The sequence below is a fragment of the Xylocopa sonorina genome, chromosome 8, assembly GCF_050948175.1.
Source record: "Xylocopa sonorina isolate GNS202 chromosome 8, iyXylSono1_principal, whole genome shotgun sequence".
Classification (NCBI taxonomy): domain Eukaryota; kingdom Metazoa; phylum Arthropoda; class Insecta; order Hymenoptera; family Apidae; genus Xylocopa; species Xylocopa sonorina.
This window is the reverse complement of record NC_135200.1, coordinates 12260382-12283247: the sequence shown is the minus strand read 5'-3', so window position 1 is coordinate 12283247 and position 22866 is coordinate 12260382. Positions and strand designations below refer to the sequence as shown.

Here is a 22866-nt window from a genome sequence, read left to right as displayed (position 1 = left end):
ATTTTAACTCTTCTCTTTTCTTTTGCAATAAATGCACTCCATTGCACGAAGAACGCACGTTTTCGCAGATATTACGATTTCGAGTATTTTAGTTTAAACGGTGCTCGATACTCGCGGTCGTTAGAATTTTAATCGATAGCAACCGATCGTTGCATCAAACGTGCCCATTAGCGTTGGCTACTCCTATGAACGGTCGTGCCTCTTCGTCGTCGTTCGCGTCTGTTTACGCTTCATTTGAATACTTTCCCTGCTTTCTTTCCCGACGCGCACGTATTACGCCACTGTCTCGCCCGTTTACTTAGCCGTTTTCGATTGATCGCCGCGTCCTATTCCACGGTTACCACTTCTTTAGAGCCTGGTACATCACGGCATGACGTTAACCTAGCTTCTCTTATACGCTTGAAAATTCATCGTGCTCCACGCGATTTTCTCGAGGTCCTCGTCCTCCCTCTCTCTCTCTCTCTCTCTCCCTCTCTGTTTCCCTCTTTTTCTCGCCAACTACGGAGAAGGAAATCATACGAGAGGCCAGCGGCTCGTAATCGTCGAAAGAGTTGCGTCTCGTCCATCTTCGTTCTCGACACTCTCATTTTCTTCCAGCCCGCGCTATCTCGGTACACTGAAACAGAGGATTTATTATCTGTTACGTCGTGTAATGTCTTTTGAGGCAGGTTAAGGTGCTTAACTCGGCATTAGCCGTTGAGGTCTACCCCCTACGGCGGACGCTCTTCTGCATTCCCGGGCTTGGTGAAATCGGTTGACGCGCGATCAACCACCGCGGTAGCAGTAAATCACTAACCGAGCATCAGCCCTTTCGAACGGTAGAACGTTTTATGAGGTATTCGCGTCGAACGCGCGACGATTAAGTTGACGCCTCGCTAGCCGAGTCCACGTAGCGGCGAGGTACAGTTCGCGCAGAGAGCCACGGGTGAACGATAGAGAAATCACGAGAAAAGGGTAGAAAAGCAGTTGCGATATCGCTTCAAGGACGAATGGAAGTTTGAAATGCGACACATGTAGGTCGGTAGGTCAAGTCAACATTAGTATGCAACGGAATACGTAGTCGAAATGTGTCGAAATTGTTTCGCGCTTCGTTCGCGACACGATAGATACAGATAGACAACGCGCTCCTCGCGTCAATTAAATCCGATAAGGCTCCGTCGATTTCGAAGGTTGCGTTATCGGTCGATAAAGTCGGGGACATGGAGATTAGATTTTTTTTTTCATTGCAGCAAGATCGTTATCGTATTGGGTCGATCGGTTGCTGCAAATATACATATTCATCGAATGTACGGTCGCACAGTTGGATAAGGGAGGATCGATGTTACGCGAGCGGAGGATCTCCGGGATCAATACTGCGGCGCAGCCTTTTAAAATTCGTACACGAGCAGACGTCCGCGATACAAATGAACGAGATCTTCCGCTTTTTTTCTCTCCCTGTCCAGGTTGGAAACGATAAAGATTGATAGCGGCAATCTGCGGATGTGCCGCAACAGAATCACCGAAGCGGTGGGATAATCTCCATAGACGATTCCATCTACCTGAACGTTAAGATTTATGCGTCTAATATGACCGGTATTAATTCATAAATCCAAAGGGTATTACCATCTACGAAACTCGCGATTCATAAATCCCGAGATTTATGCGCGCAATACTAAGCGCGAGATGGAAACGCTCGTTCGCCCGCGCGCTCGCGATGTGTGTAGTTAAATTAACCTTGAAGCGATTCAATTGCTCGAATAAAATTGCAAATCTTTGCTACTCCCTTTTAAGCGTTGCTCGTTATTAAATATTCCTCGTGTTCGCAGAGAACTGCGGCGGCAGCAACGCCGCGCCGTGGACACCGGGTGCGCGTGAAATCGCGAAAACGATTTACTCTTCTCCTCGCGGTTACTTCGAAGTCGCCGTGTACGAGAGAGAAAAAAGGAGAGAGAGGTAGAGGGAGAAGGGAGAGAGAGAACTCTGTACTCTGTGCTCTGTGCGTTCGATTAAAATTTTTTGGCCAGTCTCGCGCGCGCGTTCCCGCTCGGTTCTCTAACGGACCGGTGTATATACATTCGACGAAAAAGAAGAAAATTTGCAATTCCACCACTGTGTGTGACATCAGAGGCGAAGATCTTCGACTGGAGGAGGAGATGGAGGTCGTTGCTAGAGGAGGAGGTGGCGGAGAAAGAGAAAGAGGAGGTGGAGGAGGCACACGGGTTCGCTTTTGCCTGAGCGTACCCGTTCGTTCACCCTAGCGGGGGCACCAACCTGGCTTTACTTCAGTTACACGCCGAGAGAGCCGGCGCGGTGTATATAGGTATATATAATACATTCTCGCGTGTACTTACACCTAGTATAGGTAGGTATACGGAGTGTACAGAGAGTGTCCCGGTCGAGCATGATGCGGTTCCACGGCCCTTTACGAGCGAGGCGGGGTACCGACTCGCTGCCCCGTTCTCCAAAGAGAAAGATGGAACACGCTCGCGAGAGAAAGGGACAGGGGGCAAGCCCTTCTGTTCGATCGCTTTCGACGAGAGCCACGGATCGTAGTTCGAAAAAAATTTTATACCCTGATATAGACATTATGATAGGGACGAACTCGGATTCAATTTATTCGTCGCTCAACATTTTCAGCGGTTCTATTTTAATTTCAAAAGTCGATATGTACCTAAGATCATACCGAGTGATGTTCGGATAAAAATTTATTTAAAGAGATATCGTACGCTTTCTTTTTTTCTTTTATTCTTCTCGTTCGTTTTACCGATTTTGCACGATTTGCGTTGTTCGGATGGTCGGGAGGTTCTTGACCTAACAAGCGGTGATTCCAAAACGCTGACTATTCATAATAATGATACGTCTTTATGGAAGGAATAGCTAAGTTTATCGCGTTTCGGCCTCGCGCGATGGTATTTAAGGATTATGATATTGTATTATTTCGTATGCGAAAAAAGCTCACGATCCTTTATTCATTTTTAAACGGTCTTAATTTACCAGTTATATGTAAATAAAAAGTGGTTTATGTTCTTCCGTTGCCAATCCTTATGAGGCAAAGACAGGGCGCGTAATGTTTATGAGCGGGAAAACAAGATGCGATTTAAAGTTGAACAAAGGCTACAGTATTTTTAATTAAGTATAATGACCAGTACGTGTGGTGACCATTCTGATGGACACTGGATCTGTCACTGTATCGGTTGGACTGGACGTGTGCTGTTGATGGGAGTAGCTCACTTCCATATCAATTTCATCTAATTCTTCTTCCTCGTCCTCATGGGTATCCGATTCCTCCTCTTCTTCTCCTTCACCCTCTTCTTCCTCTTCCTCCTCCTCTTCTTCTTCCGATCCTCTGAACTGTACATAATTACAGTCATATCACGTATAATATTCTCTATTTTGACGTCAGTTAATAAAAACTTAATATAGGGAACTAATTTATCGCGTTTTATTGTCCAGTCGGTAATGATGTTACATGGGAGGAGTTAATAATCGCATATATTATACAATTTAAGAATTTCGATATACATGTAAAATGACATTCAGGATTGCAAAAGTTAAATGTTCATAAAAACATTAAGTGATGGAATAAATTGTGCTGCATTCAGTAAGAAGAAAAGTGAGGTTAACTTACGTCGCTGACTGTTTTTCCAATTGGTATGTGATCGTATCCTTGTACTCGAACGTGTTCTCTCTGAAATAAAATGGAAAAGACACGGCTAATTAATAAACGAATAATTTCATATTTATAATGTAGCCTGGCAACTTGGACGTTGTGTACTTACCCACGCTTGATGTTCTGCTTCGAGTGCAGCTACCTCGCTCTCATCGTCGCAAGGTCTATCAGCGTTAAACCACAGAGGATCCGTTGCTCTGGGTTGTAAGTTGGGCCATAATGGCATAATCGACATGATAAAATGTAGAGTACTTTTAATCGCGTATCCAAATGTTTGCCCTGTCAAATTGATACAAATACACAAATCATTTACGCGTGCGCAGAATTCGTACACAGTAGCCATGCGCCTGAATTATGGCGCTTTCCCATTTCTATTCAAATGCTCTTCGACACTTTGCCAAATAATATATTCGTTCGCGTAGCGATGCAACGATAATCAGTTCTATACCCTGAATATCCCAGTTTCTCTACTGTTTATCTAATATTCATTAATTGCAGTTCGTTTTAACACCGTACATTTTTCTTAGGAACATACGTATATTTGAAACATAGGACACGCATGGCGCGCACTTCTTACTGCGCCATCTGTAGAACGAAAATTATATCGTCTCCTTTCTAATGTCACGTGTTTACCCGCGGAAAACCATTACGCAGAGTCTTCGTTACGCTACATCTACGGCGATGGAGGAAACCGTGAAAGTTGTGTGCAGTTTATTCATGGATCTCTGAGAGGTTGCTCAAAAGTTAACGCAGAGAAATCTGCGAAAGTGTCTGTCTGTCTGATTCTAATTACGGTCAAATATTTTCACAGAAAAAAAGTATTTTGTGTGACATAACCTCGGCCATTAAACAAAGGTACGTTGAAGGGTTCACTAATAACATGTCAAACTGGGACAACCTTAAATGTAATTAATATAAAACAGTATGGTCCTTTTCCCAATTCTATTTCGCTAAAAAGTTGTCTTTTTATACGCGTGACCGTTTTTTAATCGCACGGTATAAATTAATATAAACAATTTTCGTTGACAACTATGTGAGAAAGAAAGTATCACTTAATTAAACATTCTTGTTGATGTAATTTTTGAACGCTTTCCAAAGTTTCCAGTTGATTTCTCTCTTTCCACTTCTTTTTTCTAGCTTTCTATCGAAAACTAAAAGTATTTCTCAATTTCTTTTTTTTAAAGTTTATATAAACGACGTACATATGTTACGCTCGTACGGTAAAGTGATAATTCGGACAGATAAAAAGTGAATGTAACGTGAAATCGTCCAGTCTCTCTGAGAACATTCTCATTCGTGCAACTTGCATTTCACCTAATTTATTTTCAGAGTATAAACATTTCACTTGATAAGATAATAAAGCAGTCAATCGTTATTGCCTGAACTATATAATTTTCGTTCAAAAATCTTTGCATCGAAGTGGCGTGCGTTAGCTAATCGCAATTAAGTGTCATCGATCCAATTGAAACCAATATTGTGGGGTCCCACTTCCCTTCAATTTTGCATTAACTACTGCACTCCTATGCGAAGCGCGATATTCAAATGTAGAACATAGTTGAAGCAATATATTCGAGTGAATAACCTTATAAAACATTACGATGTCGTTGAAAATCTTTTGCTTCCTTCGTGTCTCTATCGAACCAATGTGCCTCAGCTCCGCTTGTGGCGGAATTAATCGATAATCGAAACACCCTATTCCGGGAAAATTATAATGCATATCTCTCCATTGGAATCTTGGTATTTCAATATAAGAATTCCGACGGAGCATCGTATAGTGAACAATACATTGCCTCGGTAAAAATTACATTCACAAATTGTTTTTCTTATTTTATTTTTTTAATGGACTTCCTGTTTACAACGTCATTGCCCATCCTTATCTCTAATTCGACCGCACGTGGTTTCTGCGGCGAAATTAACGTCGACTAATAGTGTGTCATTTTATCACGGCATTCCCAGCAAAAATAAAGAGAACTCAAATCTGTTCCCGATAATATGACCAATAGTATTACTTTTAGCAATACGGAATTTCCGTTTTTTTCCTACTACAGACAGAGACAAAGATAAGCGCGCTTGGCTAACTTATTCAAGGATATAACGAAGTTTAAGGTATAGTTAACTGAGATATTACGTATCTTGTAAGTGCACTAAACAAAATCCCCGTTACCGCGTAAATCCACGTACAAAAGATACGCTGAATGCATTTTTATCAATAAAACTTGTAAAGTCTGTTTGTAGACATTTCGCTACACTCTATGTACATATTTATTTAAAAGTGGATAGATAAGTTTAGCCTTAGACGATTGATAAAATAATAAGGTATACAAAATATACAAATATAACGAAGGTAAACAGGTATCGAGAAAATTAGCGTCGTAATTCTCAATGTAAAATCATTTTTTCCTTGCTTTACATTGTTTTATTTTCTGTACTCTATTGTCGACTCTCAAACAATATTTGCTTTACTAATGTATTTATTAACAAATGCCAGACTATGACAAAGAACTCCCTACTAATATAATAAATGAATGATTTATATCATCGATACATAAATAGTACGACTTATCTTTACGGTAATGTTCTAAAGCAAGAGAGAATCGTGTAATAATGCATTTTCTTATATAACCAATTTACTTTGGGGATTTATGTATGTAATATTCGTCATTCGACCAAACCTGACTACTCACGTATAAAATATTGTTTAGCGGAAATAAATGAGTGTATGGTCGATTTAGATTTTAGAATAACGAATCGTAACGCGTTTTCGTGGATTATCGCTTTCAGTGCAAAGCATATCGAATTTTGCAACAGGAGGTATACACTCCCCGCAGCATCACGTTTCAAGCTGTTTGTGCTTCATGCGTGCTACTGCAATTTCACGAAGTGTATAGTCCCGTAGTTAGTCATCAATTCATTACCACACCTGCAGCGATAAATCCACAGATTCTATGCCTATTTTTATCTCTACAATTCGCATCGCTCGTAGAAGTTATTCGTATCAGTGTTGTTAAATACAGATATCTTTTTTAATATGTACAGTCTATTTTGTAAACATGGAAACTTTATCCAAATAATTGTACTGAAACTTTTATTATACGAAGGGTCTTAGCCAGAGACAACAATTCTAATACGAAATTTTCTACTTAGGAGGCTGCAATTAAACTTTAAACTTACTTTATTAGCGGTTTTTAGTTTGAGATAAAGAACGTTATGGTTACCACTAAATCTTGTGATCACGATGCACAGCCACCTAGAACGGAATGTTAGCTGTTCTACGTTGAACCATTGAAACTGTCTCAAAGAAATCCGCTTTAGAAAGTACGCCCGACTTCGGTTTTTATCCCGTCCCTTTGTTCGCGCTGCACGATTGCCAGTCATGAACTCGTTTCTTCTTCTACTTCTGTTCCAAATTTGTTCACGGCTAGCCTGGCAGACTGCCGAAGGGGAACGGATGATTTTACGAAGATCACGGTATTAATTAAGAAAAATTCGCCGCTGATCGATCAAAAAGTTCACGATCGAACGCGGTAACAGCCTTTTTTTTCTCGATTTCATCGGTTGATTACCTAACGCTGCGTCTTTGGCAAGAATAATGTTATTTTAACCCTTCGCGGGTGTTGTCGGTGCAAATATCTGTTAGTCAGAAAAAATTTATGTAGTAAGTTAAGTGACTGGAACATAATAGAAAATTAGGTTTATATAATGGCCAACGTAAATATCACTGAAGTTATTGTTTCAACATTTATCAACTCGATGCGATAGGTACCTGAATAAATGACTTTAGCATTATCATATTGCGTTTTCTTGGTTTTTCAAATCTATACCTAGCGATACTCGAAGACTATTGTAGATACGAGGCCTTGATATTTCGTCACTCTTACGCACAGTTACGGTTTAATTGCAGCTAATATCGGATTTACCGTCTTATGTGTATCGATTTCACCGCGTATACGCTACAAATGTTCTGCTTGGAAAATGAACGAAGCGAGCGTTCGAGCAACAGGTGTACCTTTACACGTAGCAGTTTATCCCACCTTTCGAACACTTTCATGATGATAAAGGAAAAGAACGTTTACCGTTAAAAATTTGACACGCTATTCGCTTTTTATCGCACTTAAAACCGCAGCGGGTCCAACACCGTTCTCCAACCGAATTCTTACCGCGCCAATGATAGTTGACAGACGTTTGTAGTAGTCGCATATTATACATGTACATGTAGATAGATGGGCTTGTAGAATTCAAGAGTCACCTGGCTCCGACAGTCAATAATAATCGCTTCGACCTCTGTGCGAACGATATGTCACCTTCTCGAGTTAAGAATAAGAAAAATGATTATTGCCTTTAACGACAGTGGTTTCCTTTTAATACGGGAAAAGTAGTTATTATGTGACGTAGAAACAATTACTTGCTTTCCATCGTAACGGTGCTTAGTTTTCTTTTCGAAGTTATACATTCGTGAAGTTAAATGTTGGGACTTTGGAAAGCGTTTGGAAAATTGGTACTTTTCATTGTAGCTGCCGAACGCAGCGTCACTCGATCGAAATAAATATGAACAAAAATTCTGTTCCCGTTTTATAGATGTCTCACGATCATATGGCACATATGATGAATATGTCAGGTGGGCACGGAGCTCACGACGCTCATGCATCCCACCATGATATGGACCATTCGAATATGCACGCGACCATGCCCAGCTCGATGGATCATAGTGGCATGGATCATAGTAGCATGGATCATAGTGGCATGGATCATAGTGGTATGGACCACTCTGGTCACTCTATGGCTTCCTCCGAGAACGCCTGTGCTAACATGGGGATGCACGGTATGTCGGTATGTATCATTCACAAGTAAAACTTTTGTGCTCATTATAAAAGAATAATCGTAATTTTCAGATGGTATTCCATGGAGGATACTGTGAAAACGTGTTGTTCGCATCGTGGAAAGTCACATCGGTCAGCGGTTTAATAGGATCGATGATCGGGATCATGATTATGGCTGCGCTTTATGAGGGCTTGAAGTATTATCGAGAATATTTGTTTTGGAAAATGTACAATTCCCTTCAATATGGAAGCGTCACGATGCCTCAAGAAAAGAATGTCATAACAGAGGATAACAGAGTCGTGCAGTAAGTTTCACATATTTTACGCGTGTAGTATAGTATAGTTTATGAATTTGCGACTAGTTTATACTTTAAATGCACAAGGAATTGCTATTGATTGTCCAATTGGAATTTTTTTTTTAGTATGGTTGGCGAAGTAATTCACAAACAGCCGTAAGTAAACGAGGAATGAGTTTCTTGGTTTGGTGTATCTTTTTCTTTTTTTTTGTTTCGAACTTGTTTTACTATCAATTTGCATTTTTAAAATTCCATTTTTGCACTTCTATTCTCATTAGCCACATTTTCTCGTGCTGCTCGATTGCAATTTCATCCAATTCCGTGTTTACATGTTGCTCTAGCATGATAGTTTAATGGTAATAAATATTACTTTTCTTTTACAATTTACAATTAATCCATTTCCTATAAATTTGTGCAGGCCCACAATGTTGTCATGGATGCATACATTTCAAACGTTCTTACACATTGTGCAAATCGTGCTGTCGTATTTCCTTATGCTGATCTTCATGACTTACAATGTCTGGTTATGTTTTGCTGTAGTGTTTGGTGCAGCAATCGGTTACTTTTTATTCGGATGGAAAAAATCTGTCATTGTGGATGTTACAGAACATTGTCATTAGTTTATATATTTTACAATACATTGTGTTTTTACGACAATAATGTACATAAGTGTACATTGCCGAAAAAGTTTGTTCTGATCAAAGGAACTTCGAAATAATTATATATGGTAGACATGAAAATATAATTATCCGAAATTTAAATTTACAGAAGTATATATAAAGAAAATATTTTGACTTTAAAATTTATTCTTATGCATAATTATTTTATGCATATAGAATGGAATTCCCAGTTGCTCGTTGCGAAATATAATATGGTTTTATTACTTTCGAATAAAAAATATCTACAGAAAGGAAATTTTTTTCATATAAAAATACTGGGAGGTTCAATCTTTGATTTGGATAACTATAGCAGACTTAATTTGTAAATATCATTAAGAACTTTATAAACGAGAAAAGTATCGTAAGTTGCGTGCACACTTTTCTCCAAACTTTCATCATAGTTCCTTTAATTTTTTTTAGCGTAATGTTTTATAAATATTTAGTCCATAATCGACTCCAATGTTTGAAAAGAAGTGTGCAGTATGGTCTTAAGCATTGCATACATGATGATGTACTGTTGTAACACATATAACATCAGTAATGTTATATTCAATGAATTGTATCATTAAGAATTAATCTAGAAGCTATTATTTGTAAAATATGAAAAAAGAAAGATCACATGAAATATAAGAAGAACACTTTAACAATATATTTTTATCATTTTTAAACAAGCATAAAGTACCTTTATTTTTTTGTGTTTGTTGCAAAATCGATTTTCAAGATAATAAAATTTATAAAGTGTAAATACAAATTAATATGTAAGGACATACAACAAAAAGCTTGATTGTTATTTCGACAAATATGAAATAATAAATAAAGTATTGTACAATAAATTGAACGTACACATTGTACAGAGATGATTTTTATATAATTATTAATGAAACTCATGTAAGATTAACCTTGTGAAACATTATTCAACTAATACTTGTATGTATTATACAAGATGTTCGATGAGACGTTCCCATTTTGATATGATTAAATTTTATATGTAGTTTGCACCAGAACCAACAGATTATTGAATAGGATGCCAGAAATTCATATATATTCCACATGTAGCTATACAAAAAGCACCAACATGCATGTCACATTTATAATTAATGCGAGCTTTGTTGTTGAAAATATTTTTTAAGTTACAATAATATTATATATACTATTTATTATCTTGTATGCAAAGCATTACTAAAGTGTTAAGTAGCTTTTAAGTAAGTTACAGTGCTTTAGAAATGCGTTCATACGTTTCATACGTACAAGGTTGTACAAAAAGCTTTATTTGACCTGTTTATATAATACTATATTCATTTTGTAGGAAAAATCTTTAAACACCGACTGCAGGGCATTCTAAGAGCAGCAGAGTATGTTTTATAGTGTAGATATTTCAAAATCATATATGTACATACATATACATGTATATATATGTTTGTGTAAAGATGAATCGGAAGATTCCGCGATAAATATACATTACCGCCGCTGCCCTTAGTTTGTGCTGCAAATATAAGGCAAATTTAGATTACAAAGCTAAATTACATTTTATATCTATATTCCTTATGTATAAAGCAGTTGATGAAAATGATTATTACTATTATTATTTTATCACAAGCCAATGGTGTACGAAACACTTAAAATACTGTCTGTAGCTCGCGAGCTGCACAAAGCGTGATACAAGTAGGACGTTCAATTTGACCTTACACTTTACAGTTGTATTCTGGAAATATCAACCATAAAATATTATTTTTTCTCCGTAAATATATAATTTTAATATTCTTAGCTTAATGAAACTGAAAAATATTTGTAAAAACCAATAAAATTAGATATAATTCCAGTTTATAAAAGAATATATAAATATGTTCATTGGCAACAGAAAAAAAAACAGTCAATGTCATTAAAGAAACGAACGTAATACAGAAAAAACTACTTTTAGCATTAAAATTCACCTCATTACGAAGAAAATATTGCAGACAGGCAAGAAATCTCTTCAAATAATTTTGTTAGACCTAGAAGAAAAAGTATGTTACGAGCAAAATTGTCACTAACAATGATGATTCTAAAAATATTTCTATCCTTTGCATCAATTCAGTACATAATCATGTATTCAAACTTTTCTTATAATCATGTTGCCAATGGTTATGTTCTTAGTGTTGAAAAATCACGTTCAATTTGTTCAAAGAGAGATAAGCATTGCTCAGGTCAACAAAAACAGAGTAAAATCCGTATGCTTATATAATGTAATGTCCTTATATGTCCTTATATATCCTAAATACAGTGATCATCACTTGCATGTGTTGGTACAATTTGCAACATAGTATACTCTTTTTCAAGTATAAACAAAATTTGTATCCACTCCATGAATATCAGTGTGCATCACAAAATTACTTCCTTGTCACTCGCTTCAATTAGATCATGATTGTGAGTCTTGACAAATATGTTTCATGCATTATGTTGTGAAAACATAAAAAATTATTTAAAATATCTTGTATATATATCTGTAACCTACTCAGCACCAGACACAGGCATACAACAACTCGAACGATGAGGAGATTGTTGCTTAGAAAGGTCAACGGTATCTTCCACTAACGGTCTTTCTAGCCTAGCTTCGAGTTGTGCCCAAGCAGCAACAGCTGCACCAAAAGCTGCCTCAACGTTGGTTGCATCCTTTGCAGATGTTTCTACTAGCGGAGGATCTCCATTTTCCGCGCACCAAGCTTGAGCTTCTTCCGTAGAAACTTGCTTCTCTGGATCCGGAACGTCTACCTATAGAAATTATTTCCATTGGTATTGTTAACGTTGTGTATCCCCTGCTTCTTCCCTTTACAATTATTAGCTTCTGCTTACTTTATTTCCAACTACTATAAATGGAAATGATGATCCTTCTTGAACATCGGCATAATAAAGAAATTCAGATCTCCAAAGTGCTAAATTTTTAAAGCTTGTTCTATCATCCACAGCATAAGTTAATAGGCAAATATCAGAACCTCTGTAAAATGGGGTTCTAAGAGTCTTAAATCTTTCTTGTCCAGCTGTATCCCATATTTGCAGCGTATATGCCTCCCCGTTAATTTCAATGTCCTTATTTAAAAATTCTACTCCAATTGTGTGGAAACTATGTTCGTCAAAATGATTTGACACAAATCTGTTCATAAGACAAGACTTGCCAACACCACCGTCACCCAGAATCACCACTTTTAAAAGTGTTGATCTTTGAGAATTCCGATTTTGTAAATTATTACCTCTAAGTGTACCTACTGTGGTCGAATTGCTTCCTGACATCTTTTAATTTATTATCTCCTCAGAATAAGCGTGAAATAATACGTTCAAAAATATGATGTACTTCTGTATATGTATATATATTACTGTTTTTCACATATCACTGTTTTCAAGACCGGTTAATTAAATTCTTCACTCGTTTAACATCGATCGTATTAGCGATTCCTTGTCGATGGTAGGAATCAGCTGATTCTGAATATTAAATAATCCACTTTTCTTATATCAAATATACTTTCTAATAACAATATATTCTCACTCACGGCTCGTAACTTCGTATAATTCGTGTGTTAAACAATAGTATTACTTAAAACACTTTAGTATCGCAATTTTCATTTCCCGATAAAGTATAACCTTCTCATTTTACCGTAGGAATTTTAACATCAATTTAAATTAGTTTCATATTACTTCGACGGACGAGAATGTTATTTACAATTTTACAGTGGTCGTCTACTTTCGTCTCCTTCGGTTAATAACTTAATTATTCGAATGTAGTCGCGATACCTTGAAAAGATGTCCTTTGGTACTGAATCATAGCCATCACCGAGTAAAATTCCGATTTTCCCGAATAAATATATATCGTGCGCTCACTCGAAAGCATCTGGCAATGGTGAGAAACATAAACGTCCCTTCAACGTTTATGAACAGCTAAAAGGTATCACTGCCTTCCAACATTTTTGTTGTACGCAAAGCATTTGACACTTTGCAGACGACAAAAGAAACGCCCATGTTGGATGTTACAGGTCGAATATGGCTACCCAGAAATTATAAATAATATTAATCCCCATATTTCTCGAACGGTCTTTTATTACAGACAAAATGATCGATTAATCATTTATGAAAGAATTTCTATAATGTAGCCATATATATATCATAATAATTTATACGAAACATCGAAATATGAGTATGATATATGTATATATTTACACGGTATTATACTTGCACACAATACATACCTATATCATTTGAATCATTTCGATATATGTATCGTGTGCTAAAGATGTTTTAAAATTGTAATTCTTTTTAGACATTAGTCTACTCCTCCCTCCCTTTTGATTCTTTCATTAATCCTAACCTCCTACTATGAAACGTACAATTTTGTAGTCTAACATTTGTTAGTGTTATTAACAAAAATATGTAACATTGAGCGAATACAACTATAAGTCATTATTACGAGCATTTGTAGAGTTTATTTCTATACGTAATTTAAATTATATTTACCACGCGACCAGAAGGTGGCGTTACAAGGCTCGAAGAACTCTTGCTTGTATAATGCCATACATTTACTGTTAGTTGCCGTACAAGTTGGTACGGGTATAGTAGTGAGAGCTGGTAAATGTAGTTTTAATATATGCGTAGTTCATATAAATTAATTCGAAAGAATTATGTGAGAAATATCTTTCATATTTCACTTTATCAATCTCTATAATTGAACGTGCGATGTCGAAATTCTCCTGCATTAAAAAAGATTGAAAATTGTAAGAACATGTCTGCATCTTTATTATTATACTATATAACTCTCATATATTAGATAAGATACTTTTTATTCGTCAACAATAAAAAATTATTGTTCGTTTATTAGGCATAATTTATTTTTCAGGTGAGATATATCGTTAGAAATGGCAAACCTTCCACCAAACGTCGGGCAGCCCTATTTTTGGGGTTCTGGAGTTTCTCAACCACAAAACATGGGATATTATTCTGTACCACCTCCAAATTTTCCACCGCCAAATTTCAGACAACCACCGCCGTCTTACAACATGCCTGTTCCTGCTTTGCCCGAGAACAAGCCTGCCAATTTTGTTCAGCCGTATCATTCGATGGGAAATTGCTATCAAACCGAAGTTTCAAATTCTTACCATGACGTTCCTTATCAGAATCAAACAGAGTTACAGTGTAACAATCAAAGTTATGGGATATCCAATTATTCTCAACCTGTACCAGGAAACTTTAACTCAACTTGGGATGATAGAAATGGATATCATAGTAATAATAGTACCGAATGGAATTCTAGTAACTATTCCTCTGATTGGAATAAACCACAAGATAGTAAAGCTTCTTGGTATGAGACAAATAAAGCACAAGAAGATAATACCAAATCTGGGTATAAAAAATATAACGACTCTCCGAAAAGTAGAAGATCCGAATGGAGATACAGGGACAGAGAATCTTCTAATAGTCATTCATTTAGTAAGAAACGTTCCAGGAGCCCTGAGAGCAGATCAAGAGAGTGTAGATCGAGCAGATCGCCATATAGATCAAGACACGATTCTCAGAGAGATCGATACTCAAAGTATCTTAAAATTAGATCAACTTCTAGAGAACATATGCACAGTGAGGAAGACTCAGAAAGGAGATCGTTGTACAGAAAAAGTAATTTACATTCCCAGTCGCGTTCTCAGAGATCATATATGAACTATAGAGGCAGGAAAAGATCAAGATCTCAAGAATCTTATTCGTCTAGAACTACCAGTCCCAATAGTACTTCTATTCCTAAAAGGGATCCAACTGAGAGAGAACTGTTATTAGAAAAATACAGGTTACATATATTTTTGAAACATCCGTGAAATAGTTGGGACAAATAAATTAGACTATGTTCTGGAATTCTAAATATTTTAATTATATTTATTTTGTAGGCAAGACTATTGTGCAACAAGCAAAGATATGGAACGTAAAATGGATGAACTCTCTGCGATGGGACCTGAAGGTATTATGGAAAATGCGAGAAAAGTTTGGACACGCACTGCACCAGCAGATTTGTATTATACTAGGGATGAAAGTAATCCAAAAATAATGAGAGGTACACTTAAATTGCACGAATTGTGTGAATTATTCAAGAAAATTTTACTGGACAGAGCTGCAGGTGCAAGAGCATTGCAGGTATAATTTTTATTTAATGGTATACCATAAAAAATGTTGCAGGTTTACAAAAATTATATTTTTCATTTTAAAGCCTCCATATGAGCCACCTCCAAGAAAAACTAGAGCTCGTTTATGTAGACATAAATCTGAAGCATGCAGTAGTTCGTCTTCCGATAGTGATAGCTCGATGGACGAAGACGATAGGACAATGGAAGAATTAATGGCGAAAAAGCAACATCCCCAGAGATTACATCCTGAAATGTGGTTTAATGATCCTGGAGAAGTATGCATCTTTGGTTTTAAGATTGAGTAAGCTTGGGTGAACGGTCTTGAAAATTATTTTTCGGTATTACAGATGAATGATGGGCCGTTGTGTAGGTGTAGTGCAAAATCGAGAAGATCTGGTATTAGACATGGGATATATGCCGGAGAAGGTGCAATAAATAAGTGTGATGTAAATTCGAATAATGCCGACAAGTTGTATCATTATCGAATAACAATCAGTCCGCCAACTAATTTTCTTACTAAGACGCCGACAATTATTAAGCACGATGAGCATGAATTTATATTCGAAGGATTTTCTATGCTTTCACATTTCCCTCTTGTAAAATTGCCAACCTGTAAAGTGATACGATTCAACATAGAGTATACAATTCTTTATATCGACGAAAAGTTACCGGAAAATTTCACTATTCGAGAATTAGATTATTTTCGTAAGTTTAATTTGATATTTAATATACCGTTCTATATACGTGGATATACTACATATTTGTAACAATTTATTCTTTACAGAAACGTATTTGTTCAAGGAAATTTTAGAACTCGTAGACTTCGATTTACAAGCCGCACAAAATAAATCCGGTTGTGGACAATTCCACTTTATGCCAAGATTCGTGCGTGATTTAGCCGACAATGGTCAGGAGATATTATCAATGAACGAGGTTTTAAATTACTTAATAAAGAGCAGCAAGTTGTTGATAGATCCGGATGATCTACCTAGGTTGGTAGATATGCCGCAGTATAAATGGCAAAATTTTGCCGACGAAGTAAAGGGTATGATCGTTACATATCCCGCGAAGAAACCGTGCAGTGTTCGCGTAGATCAGTTGGATAGGAATCAAACTGATCAACCATCTGGGATAATCGCTTATCCTGAAATTGTACATTTTGGAATCAGACCACCGCAGCTTAGTTACGCAGGAAACGCAGAGTAAATCATTCTTCCTTTACTGTAAAATTATTTTTTCGATGAAATGTAAGGCTCATTAAGATTGTTTTTATTTACTTCAGCTATCAGAAAGCATGGAGAGATTACGTGAAATTTCGTCATTTATTGGCAAACATGCCAAAACCATCGTTCGAAGATAAGAGAAAGTTAGAAGCGAAAGAAAATAAGCTTCAAGAATTGAGGACCCAGAGCAAAATGAAACGCGATGTTACCGTGGACGTTAGTTCCGAAGGATTTCACAGGACTGGAATAATGTGCGATATAGTACAACATGCTATGCTAATTCCAGTACTTGTGTGTCATCTACGATTTCATAAGTCATTAGACAATTTGGAGCGCACATTAGGCTATGAATTTAAAAATAGGTACCTTCTTCAATTGGCACTTACGCATCCCAGTTATCGTGAAAACTTTGGTACAAATCCGGATCATGCACGGAACTCTTTAACCAACTGCGGAATAAGACAGCCTGAATATGGTGATCGTCGAATACATTATATGAATACTCGTAAACGTGGTATTAATACATTAATTAACATAATGTCGAGATTCGGGGCAAGAACCGAAACGGAATCTTCAATAGCGCACAATGAAAGATTGGAATTCTTAGGAGACGCGGTGGTCGAGTTTCTTACGTCGATTCACTTGTTTCACATGTTCCCCGATTTAGAGGAAGGCGGCTTAGCTACTTATAGAGCGGCTATCGTTCAGAATCAGCATCTCGCTGTTTTAGCAAAAAAGTTGAATTTGGAAGAATACATGCTCTACGCGCACGGTAGTGATCTTTGCCACGATTTAGAACTGCGGCACGCAATGGCGAATTGTTTCGAGGCCTTGATGGGTTCGTTGTTTCTCGACGGAGGTATAGAGGTTGCCGATAGGGTTTTCGGAGAAACGTTGTTTAAAGATGAAGAAGACCTTGGGAAAGTTTGGGTAAATTATCCGAAACATCCTTTGCAAGAACAGGAACCGACTGGTGACAGGCAATGGATACCAAGTTTCGAACTATTACAGGTAAGCACACGTAGAAATTACCTTGCATCTCGAATGTAACGTTAACATTCTCATTTTATATCTAGAAATTAACAAAGTTCGAAGAATCCATTGGTATTGAGTTTACACACATCCGTCTTTTGGCTAGAGCATTTACCGATCGCAGTATAGGATACACAAATTTAACTTTGGGTTCTAATCAACGTTTAGAATTCTTGGGAGACACTGTGTTACAACTTATAGTCTCTGAATATTTGTACAAATATTTCCCAGAGCATCACGAAGGACATTTATCCGTAAGTTTCAGCATCGTAATCAATCATTTCCATGAACATGAAGAAATATATTCTTATATTTTTACAGCTATTACGAAGTTCACTTGTAAATAATAAAACTCAAGCTGTCGTATGCGACGACTTAGGGATGACGCAGTATGCGCTTTATGGTAATCCGAAGGCTGAGTTGAAGACAAAGGACAGAGCAGATTTATTGGAAGCATTTTTAGGAGCTCTTTATGTTGATAAAGGCTTAGAATATTGTCGTGTATTCTGTGATGTATGTTTCTTCCCACGTTTACAGGACTTCATCATGAATCAAGATTGGAACGATCCGAAGAGTAAATTACAACAATGTTGTTTGACGCTAAGAACAATGGATGGTGGAGAACCTGATATTCCCGTGTACAAGTAAGCTTGTTATAATTTGTGTAATAGTTATTATTATGATTTTGCGTAGATTACTATAAAGCAATTGTTTATTTTTTCTAGAGTAATTGAATGTAAAGGACCAACAAATACAAGAGTTTATACAGTCGCCGTATACTTTCAAGGAAAACGATTAGCGAAAGCATCAGGTCATAGTATTCAAGAAGCAGAGATGAATTCAGCGAAAGAAGCTTTGGAAAAATCTCAGGGTATAAAATCAAATGTTTTTTGTGAGCGAAAAATTTGGAAGCATAATTTTTATTTTATCTATTTCCTTTTGTAGATTTGTTCCCGCAATTAGATCATCAAAAACGTGTAATAGCGAAAAGCATGAAAATGCAACAGTGGCCAAACAAACATAAAACAAGAGGAAGATCTATGAAACCAACGGACAAGCACGATGATTCTGATTCCACTCAACGATCTAAAAGGAGTCGCAGCGAAGCATAAGATAGAAATGCATCTGTTTTGATAAAAAACGTATCACAGGTACTATAATAATGGCTATGTATATAATAAATATTGAACAAGAATGTTAAAATAAATGGTATTACAAGTATAACAACAAATACATTTATTCAATGCTACTAATAGGGACATTTCTAGTGTCGCCAGTAGGTTCTTTTAACTCAGGATCTTCTTGATGCAATATATCCGGATTTTGTTCAATCAGACGTCGACATATTTTCATGCAATTCACAATTTCTTCTAAAGTCCAATGCTTTGATAGCAACGCATACTTTATATTAAATAAACCATCTTGTGCACAGTGTATCTGAGTACAAGTAGCACAACTACGAAGTTGCAATCCTAGTTCATGAACTATACTTTTCAGATACATGTCGTATTCGTTTGTGCAAACAATCTCTGTAAAATAATAGAAATACAATCTATTTACTGCTATTCATTCCCTAGCACTTCTTTGATAAAGTATACATTTTTACCCAATGTAAATTCTGGAGGCGAAAAGTCTATGCATTTAATAGTATATATCATAGGAATATTACGATTTGCTGGTCTAATTGGACCTTTAAGAGCTAGTTCATATGCAGCTTGACTTTGAATATCCACTCCAGAGAGCCTGCAAGCACATAAAAATCAAAGAAACATTTTTTTTTCAGTTCTATCAAGATTTTGCCATCGTTCGATTGCTTGTAACTACATATTAAGAGTCTCAACATACTCAAACATTTTTCTTTGATGAGAGGATTGCATCGAGCTACATAACTTATCAATATGACCACGCCTTACATGAGCATAAGTAGCTTTCTCTACTATTTTTCCAGTATGAAAGTAATTATCCGTAGCTTGCCCTAGCTGTCCTTTTACTTTGTAAAATCTTAAATCTTGAGATTCCCTTATTCGATGTATCCATCTATTACCGTCATTGATCCCACAAACTAAAACGCCGGACACATCTGGCTGCATAATTTTTGTAGCTGCTAATCTAAAGTCATTTGGTTGATAACGAGGTCCTACTACTAATGGATGGTCCGCGAAACTGTTTCGGACAATAATTCTTCTTTCTTTGTTTGTTGGACCTTCTATACCTATGTATTTCATCTGCGGCCGCACTTTCATATCATTTAGATCTAAAAGTTATTAAATCGTTATCAAATTCGTACATTGATACAGTTTGTTGGAGAAACGTGAACAACACATATATTATAACCTCTGCATAAATTTCTAATTATTGTTTCTCTCATTGCATTATAGTTCATGAGTGGTGGTTTGTAAACAAGAAATACACCATTTAGTGCCTTGTATACAAGTCTGGCGTCATCCACAAATTTGGACACCGTTTCTGTTAACATACTGAATCGTATTATCGGTCAGGTTATGGTTAGGATGATTCTTATCATTAATCTTCATGAAACACATTTAAAAAACGTTCGACACAAGTGTACGCTCGTATATATTTATATACGAATTAAACTTCACAGTTTCTCGGTTTTCGTTTCATGTTAATATTCTATTTTTAAAGTTTAAACGTATCGGTCTATTACGAGATATACACACGCGAGTTGTGCTTCGTTGAACAGCTGATTGTGTGTCTGTCTCTGTTTAGTCCTTTAAATATCACGAGGACACCTGGCGTTGACTCTTATACATGGCTGTAAGTTTGAAGAATTTTGGAATCGGAGCGTTAAACACCCGGCGTATTATTTTTAAAGGTAATTCATGGAAACTACGTAACAACATTTATTTAATGATATTCTGATGTGATATTTGAGGAACGATCTAAACGTATTGCTGTCAAATATTTTTCTAATCCTGCGATTTGTATTGATAGAATATAGTTAATATCATTCAGTGATAGGTTACGTTGCAAGTGATTGTGTATTTTTTTCAGCGGTACACTCAAGCAATAAACGGTTCGTCGCGATGTCTGAATCGTTGAATAAGGTGCCTGATGTGGATATCGATGGTCATGGGAGATTTAAATATATCTTGATCAATGTGCAAGACGAAACTAATAATGTCAGCAAATCTATCGTCAGGGGTTATGCAAGAGCTCAGTGGCATGGTAAGTACGCATTAAGTGCTCCTTACCCTGACAACACAACATTGTCACGGTAAGAGCACTGTGATGTTATTTGTGCCACGTGACATCACTTCCGTAGTCATCTACTTCTGTACTCATTGATGGTTGTGATGGCACATGGTAACAGCACGTTCTGGGGCACCAGTGTATGAAGAGGTGCAGCACCACAGTATCACTAGCATATCACGCCTATCATATATTCATTCATGAATTTTTTTAACCAGTGGCATAGGATCACGCTTGTTAATGGAGGAACTGTGTTTCCGTACAAATTAAAACCGTCAGATCTCAGCAGATGTGTAACATATTGAGTATTGACAGACATTTTGGTTATTAGTCAACATTGAAAGCCATATATTTCTTTCTAAGTTGTTATAATATGATGATATACAATAGAGGTTTAAAAGCTCTTTTACTATTAAAATTGCACAATATATAATAAATATATAATCACACGCGGCGCAAGAGACATCGCAGTGCCTTATTTTGACAAAGTTGTGTTGTCGAGATGTATATTTCAATAGTTTTATTGTAATTTATTTTATATTTTCCGCTTTAGAGGTAAGAGGGAGAGAGATATATAAGAAAGCTATAGGAAAGAGTGAGACAGATGCTGGGGACCCTCCACTAGAACCCGTGGCGCCATCTCTGTAAAAAGTGCTCAAACTGGTCGCTCAGCGTTATCAACAGTGAAGTGAACTACTGAAAGACTGGTGGCGCCATCTCTTGACGGAATACTGGAACTAATTATCGAGTAGTTTCAGCACTTTCCACAGAGATGGCGCCAGCGTAGCAGTAGTTCACTTCGCTGTCGATAACGCTGTACGACCAGTTTGAGCACTTTTTACAGAGATGGCGCCACGGGTTCTCGAGTAGGGTGGGTAGCATCCGTCTCACTCTCTCTTATAGCTTTCTTATATATCTTTCTCTCTCTTACCTTTAAAGCGGCAAATATCAAGTAAATTGCAATAAAACTACTGAAATATACAAAATTAAAGAATGAACGGCATTGGAAAGCAGTGGAACAGCACCGCGAGCTGTCCTGGTGCATTTAAATGCGTGTAATCCTGGTGATAGCCTTGTGACGTTACGGAACCTGGGGGTGCCGTAATACGCTGGTGTTTTTTGAAGTTTTATGTGATTTGCTCCGTTGTCTGGGTAGCTATTGTTTGTCAATCTTTTGGATTAAAAAATATTAGTGTCTCACCTGAAATACCTTTTCTGCTCCGTGGAATAAGTTTTATACGATGCGTCTTTTATACGGAAATGAAAGGGGGCTTTCATTGTCGCGTAAAAACTTTACACAAAAAATTTTATTTCATTCTTTATATATTCTTAGGCAAGAATTTTACGCGCATATTCTTATACAGTCATATTTAAATAAAATTTGCTATTTACAATAATAAAGGTAGTCTGTACAGCTTTACATAAACATTGCGTGAGTGTGTTCATGTGTATGTATGTGTATACATGTACGATAAAGTTCACAATGCAGGCATCGGCTGTCGTAAAATATGCCTTCGATTACTTAACTTATCCTAATAAGGTACAACGACTTCTGTACTATTTCGTCAGATAACATAGAACATTTATTTCATAATAAATAAGAACGAAGCTCGACTATACAAGACATTTTCCGCCTAAAAAAATAGACTTGAGGTTCTCGATTTTTGTCGATTGATGGCTGGTGATCGATTCGAATGGATTTTACAATGTGTCGTTGAATACGATGTCAGTTTGCGCATAATCAAAAGGGCAGTACGACTTTCATTCGTAGGTATAGCTCGAGTAGGAACTGCACAAATCGTAGTGTATTCTCGATAAAAAAAATCGTCTCTGAATCGTTCCGATCGGA

General features: G+C 36.8%; 6 protein-coding genes across 11 annotated transcripts in view; 3 read left to right on the top strand and 3 right to left on the bottom strand.

The window, feature by feature from the left end:
• Positions 1-2983: 2983 nt before the first annotated feature.
• Positions 2984-3959, bottom strand: LOC143426136 (uncharacterized). Its single transcript, XM_076899338.1, has 3 exons — positions 3759-3959; positions 3608-3667; positions 2984-3330 (listed from the first exon to the last, which is right to left on the bottom strand). The coding sequence occupies exons 1-3, from the start codon at positions 3882-3884 to the stop codon at positions 3109-3111; spliced, it is 408 nt and encodes a 135-aa protein (XP_076755453.1). The 5' UTR covers positions 3885-3959; the 3' UTR covers positions 2984-3108.
• On the top strand, positions 3488-10281 carry Ctr1a (Copper transporter 1A). Of its 3 annotated transcripts, none has more exons than XM_076899326.1 (5): positions 3488-3630; positions 8225-8476; positions 8539-8771; positions 8889-8918; positions 9181-10281. In XM_076899326.1, the coding sequence occupies exons 2-5, from the start codon at positions 8225-8227 to the stop codon at positions 9380-9382; spliced, it is 717 nt and encodes a 238-aa protein (XP_076755441.1). In that variant the 5' UTR covers positions 3488-3630; the 3' UTR covers positions 9383-10281. The 3 variants fall into 3 exon arrangements, with proteins under 3 accessions (XP_076755441.1, XP_076755440.1, XP_076755439.1); XM_076899325.1 differs by lacking the exon at positions 3488-3630 and adding an exon at positions 4277-4504; XM_076899324.1 differs by lacking the exon at positions 3488-3630 and adding an exon at positions 8076-8144.
• Drosha (ribonuclease 3 drosha) lies at positions 8678-18933 on the top strand. Of its 2 annotated transcripts, XM_076899293.1 has the most exons (12): positions 8678-8771; positions 8889-8918; positions 14280-15218; positions 15316-15559; positions 15633-15824; positions 15897-16254; positions 16334-16751; positions 16832-17783; positions 17849-18058; positions 18126-18448; positions 18530-18675; positions 18750-18933. In XM_076899293.1, the coding sequence occupies exons 3-12, from the start codon at positions 14299-14301 to the stop codon at positions 18914-18916; spliced, it is 3930 nt and encodes a 1309-aa protein (XP_076755408.1). In that variant the 5' UTR covers positions 8678-8771; positions 8889-8918; positions 14280-14298; the 3' UTR covers positions 18917-18933. The 2 variants fall into 2 exon arrangements, with proteins under 2 accessions (XP_076755408.1, XP_076755409.1); XM_076899294.1 differs by lacking the exons at positions 8678-8771; positions 8889-8918 and adding an exon at positions 14032-14157.
• On the bottom strand, positions 10868-13449 carry Rab9 (RAS oncogene family member Rab9). 3 transcript variants are annotated; one of them, XR_013102116.1, is made up of 4 exons: positions 12251-13449; positions 11913-12169; positions 11353-11830; positions 10868-11123 (listed from the first exon to the last, which is right to left on the bottom strand). XR_013102116.1 is itself a non-coding variant. In XM_076899327.1 (3 exons), exons 1-3 carry the CDS (start codon positions 12683-12685, stop codon positions 11812-11814), a joined length of 711 nt encoding a protein of 236 aa, XP_076755442.1. In that variant the 5' UTR covers positions 12686-13449; the 3' UTR covers positions 10868-11811. The 3 variants fall into 3 exon arrangements, 2 of the variants coding, with proteins under 2 accessions (XP_076755442.1, XP_076755443.1); XM_076899327.1 differs by having other exon boundaries at positions 10868-11830; XM_076899328.1 differs by lacking the exon at positions 11353-11830.
• A 107-nt stretch (positions 18934-19040) lies between the features above and the next one.
• On the bottom strand, positions 19041-20334 carry LOC143426393 (pseudouridylate synthase TRUB2, mitochondrial). The gene is made up of 4 exons (XM_076899832.1): positions 20139-20334; positions 19650-20058; positions 19411-19547; positions 19041-19333 (listed from the first exon to the last, which is right to left on the bottom strand). Exons 1-4 carry the CDS (start codon positions 20278-20280, stop codon positions 19041-19043), a joined length of 981 nt encoding a protein of 326 aa, XP_076755947.1. The 5' UTR covers positions 20281-20334.
• A 194-nt stretch (positions 20335-20528) lies between these two features.
• LOC143426134 (sex-regulated protein janus-A) overlaps positions 20529-22866 on the top strand; it is a 48340-nt gene continuing 46002 nt past the window's right edge. The window contains exons 1-2 of the mRNA XM_076899333.1: positions 20529-20640; positions 20820-20993. Coding sequence (XP_076755448.1) covers positions 20577-20640; positions 20820-20993 — 238 coding nt within the window. The 5' untranslated portion in view covers positions 20529-20576. The remainder of the gene's footprint in view (positions 20641-20819; positions 20994-22866) is intronic.

Excerpts from the sequence above, each read along its gene's own strand:
- LOC143426136 (XM_076899338.1), bottom strand. The coding sequence starts at position 3,884 with ATGTCGATTATGCCATTATGGCCCAACTTACAACCCAGAGCAACGGAT. Across the intron at positions 3,668-3,758 it reads AAGCAGAACATCAAGCGTGG|AGAGAACACGTTCGAGTACA; the intron begins GTAAGTACACAA and ends ATTTTATTTCAG. Across the intron at positions 3,331-3,607 it reads TTGGAAAAACAGTCAGCGAC|TTCAGAGGATCGGAAGAAGA; the intron begins GTAAGTTAACCT and ends AATTATGTACAG.
- Ctr1a (XM_076899324.1), top strand. The coding sequence starts at position 8,112 with ATGTTGGGACTTTGGAAAGCGTTTGGAAAATTG. Across the intron at positions 8,772-8,888 it reads GAGGATAACAGAGTCGTGCA|TATGGTTGGCGAAGTAATTC; the intron begins GTAAGTTTCACA and ends TTTTTTTTTTAG. Across the intron at positions 8,919-9,180 it reads GAAGTAATTCACAAACAGCC|GCCCACAATGTTGTCATGGA; the intron begins GTAAGTAAACGA and ends AAATTTGTGCAG.
- Rab9 (XM_076899327.1), bottom strand. The coding sequence starts at position 12,685 with ATGTCAGGAAGCAATTCGACCACAGTAGGTACACTTAGAGGTAATAAT. Across the intron at positions 12,170-12,250 it reads TTATAGTAGTTGGAAATAAA|GTAGACGTTCCGGATCCAGA; the intron begins GTAAGCAGAAGC and ends TAATTTCTATAG.
- Drosha (XM_076899293.1), top strand. The coding sequence starts at position 14,299 with ATGGCAAACCTTCCACCAAACGTCGGGCAGCCCTATTTTTGGGGTTCT. Across the intron at positions 15,560-15,632 it reads CAGGTGCAAGAGCATTGCAG|CCTCCATATGAGCCACCTCC; the intron begins GTATAATTTTTA and ends TTCATTTTAAAG. Across the intron at positions 18,059-18,125 it reads ATCACGAAGGACATTTATCC|CTATTACGAAGTTCACTTGT; the intron begins GTAAGTTTCAGC and ends ATATTTTTACAG.
- LOC143426393 (XM_076899832.1), bottom strand. The coding sequence starts at position 20,280 with ATGTTAACAGAAACGGTGTCCAAATTTGTGGATGACGCCAGACTTGTA. Across the intron at positions 20,059-20,138 it reads AATTAGAAATTTATGCAGAG|ATCTAAATGATATGAAAGTG; the intron begins GTTATAATATAT and ends AATAACTTTTAG. Across the intron at positions 19,334-19,410 it reads GCCTCCAGAATTTACATTGG|AGATTGTTTGCACAAACGAA; the intron begins GTAAAAATGTAT and ends ATTATTTTACAG.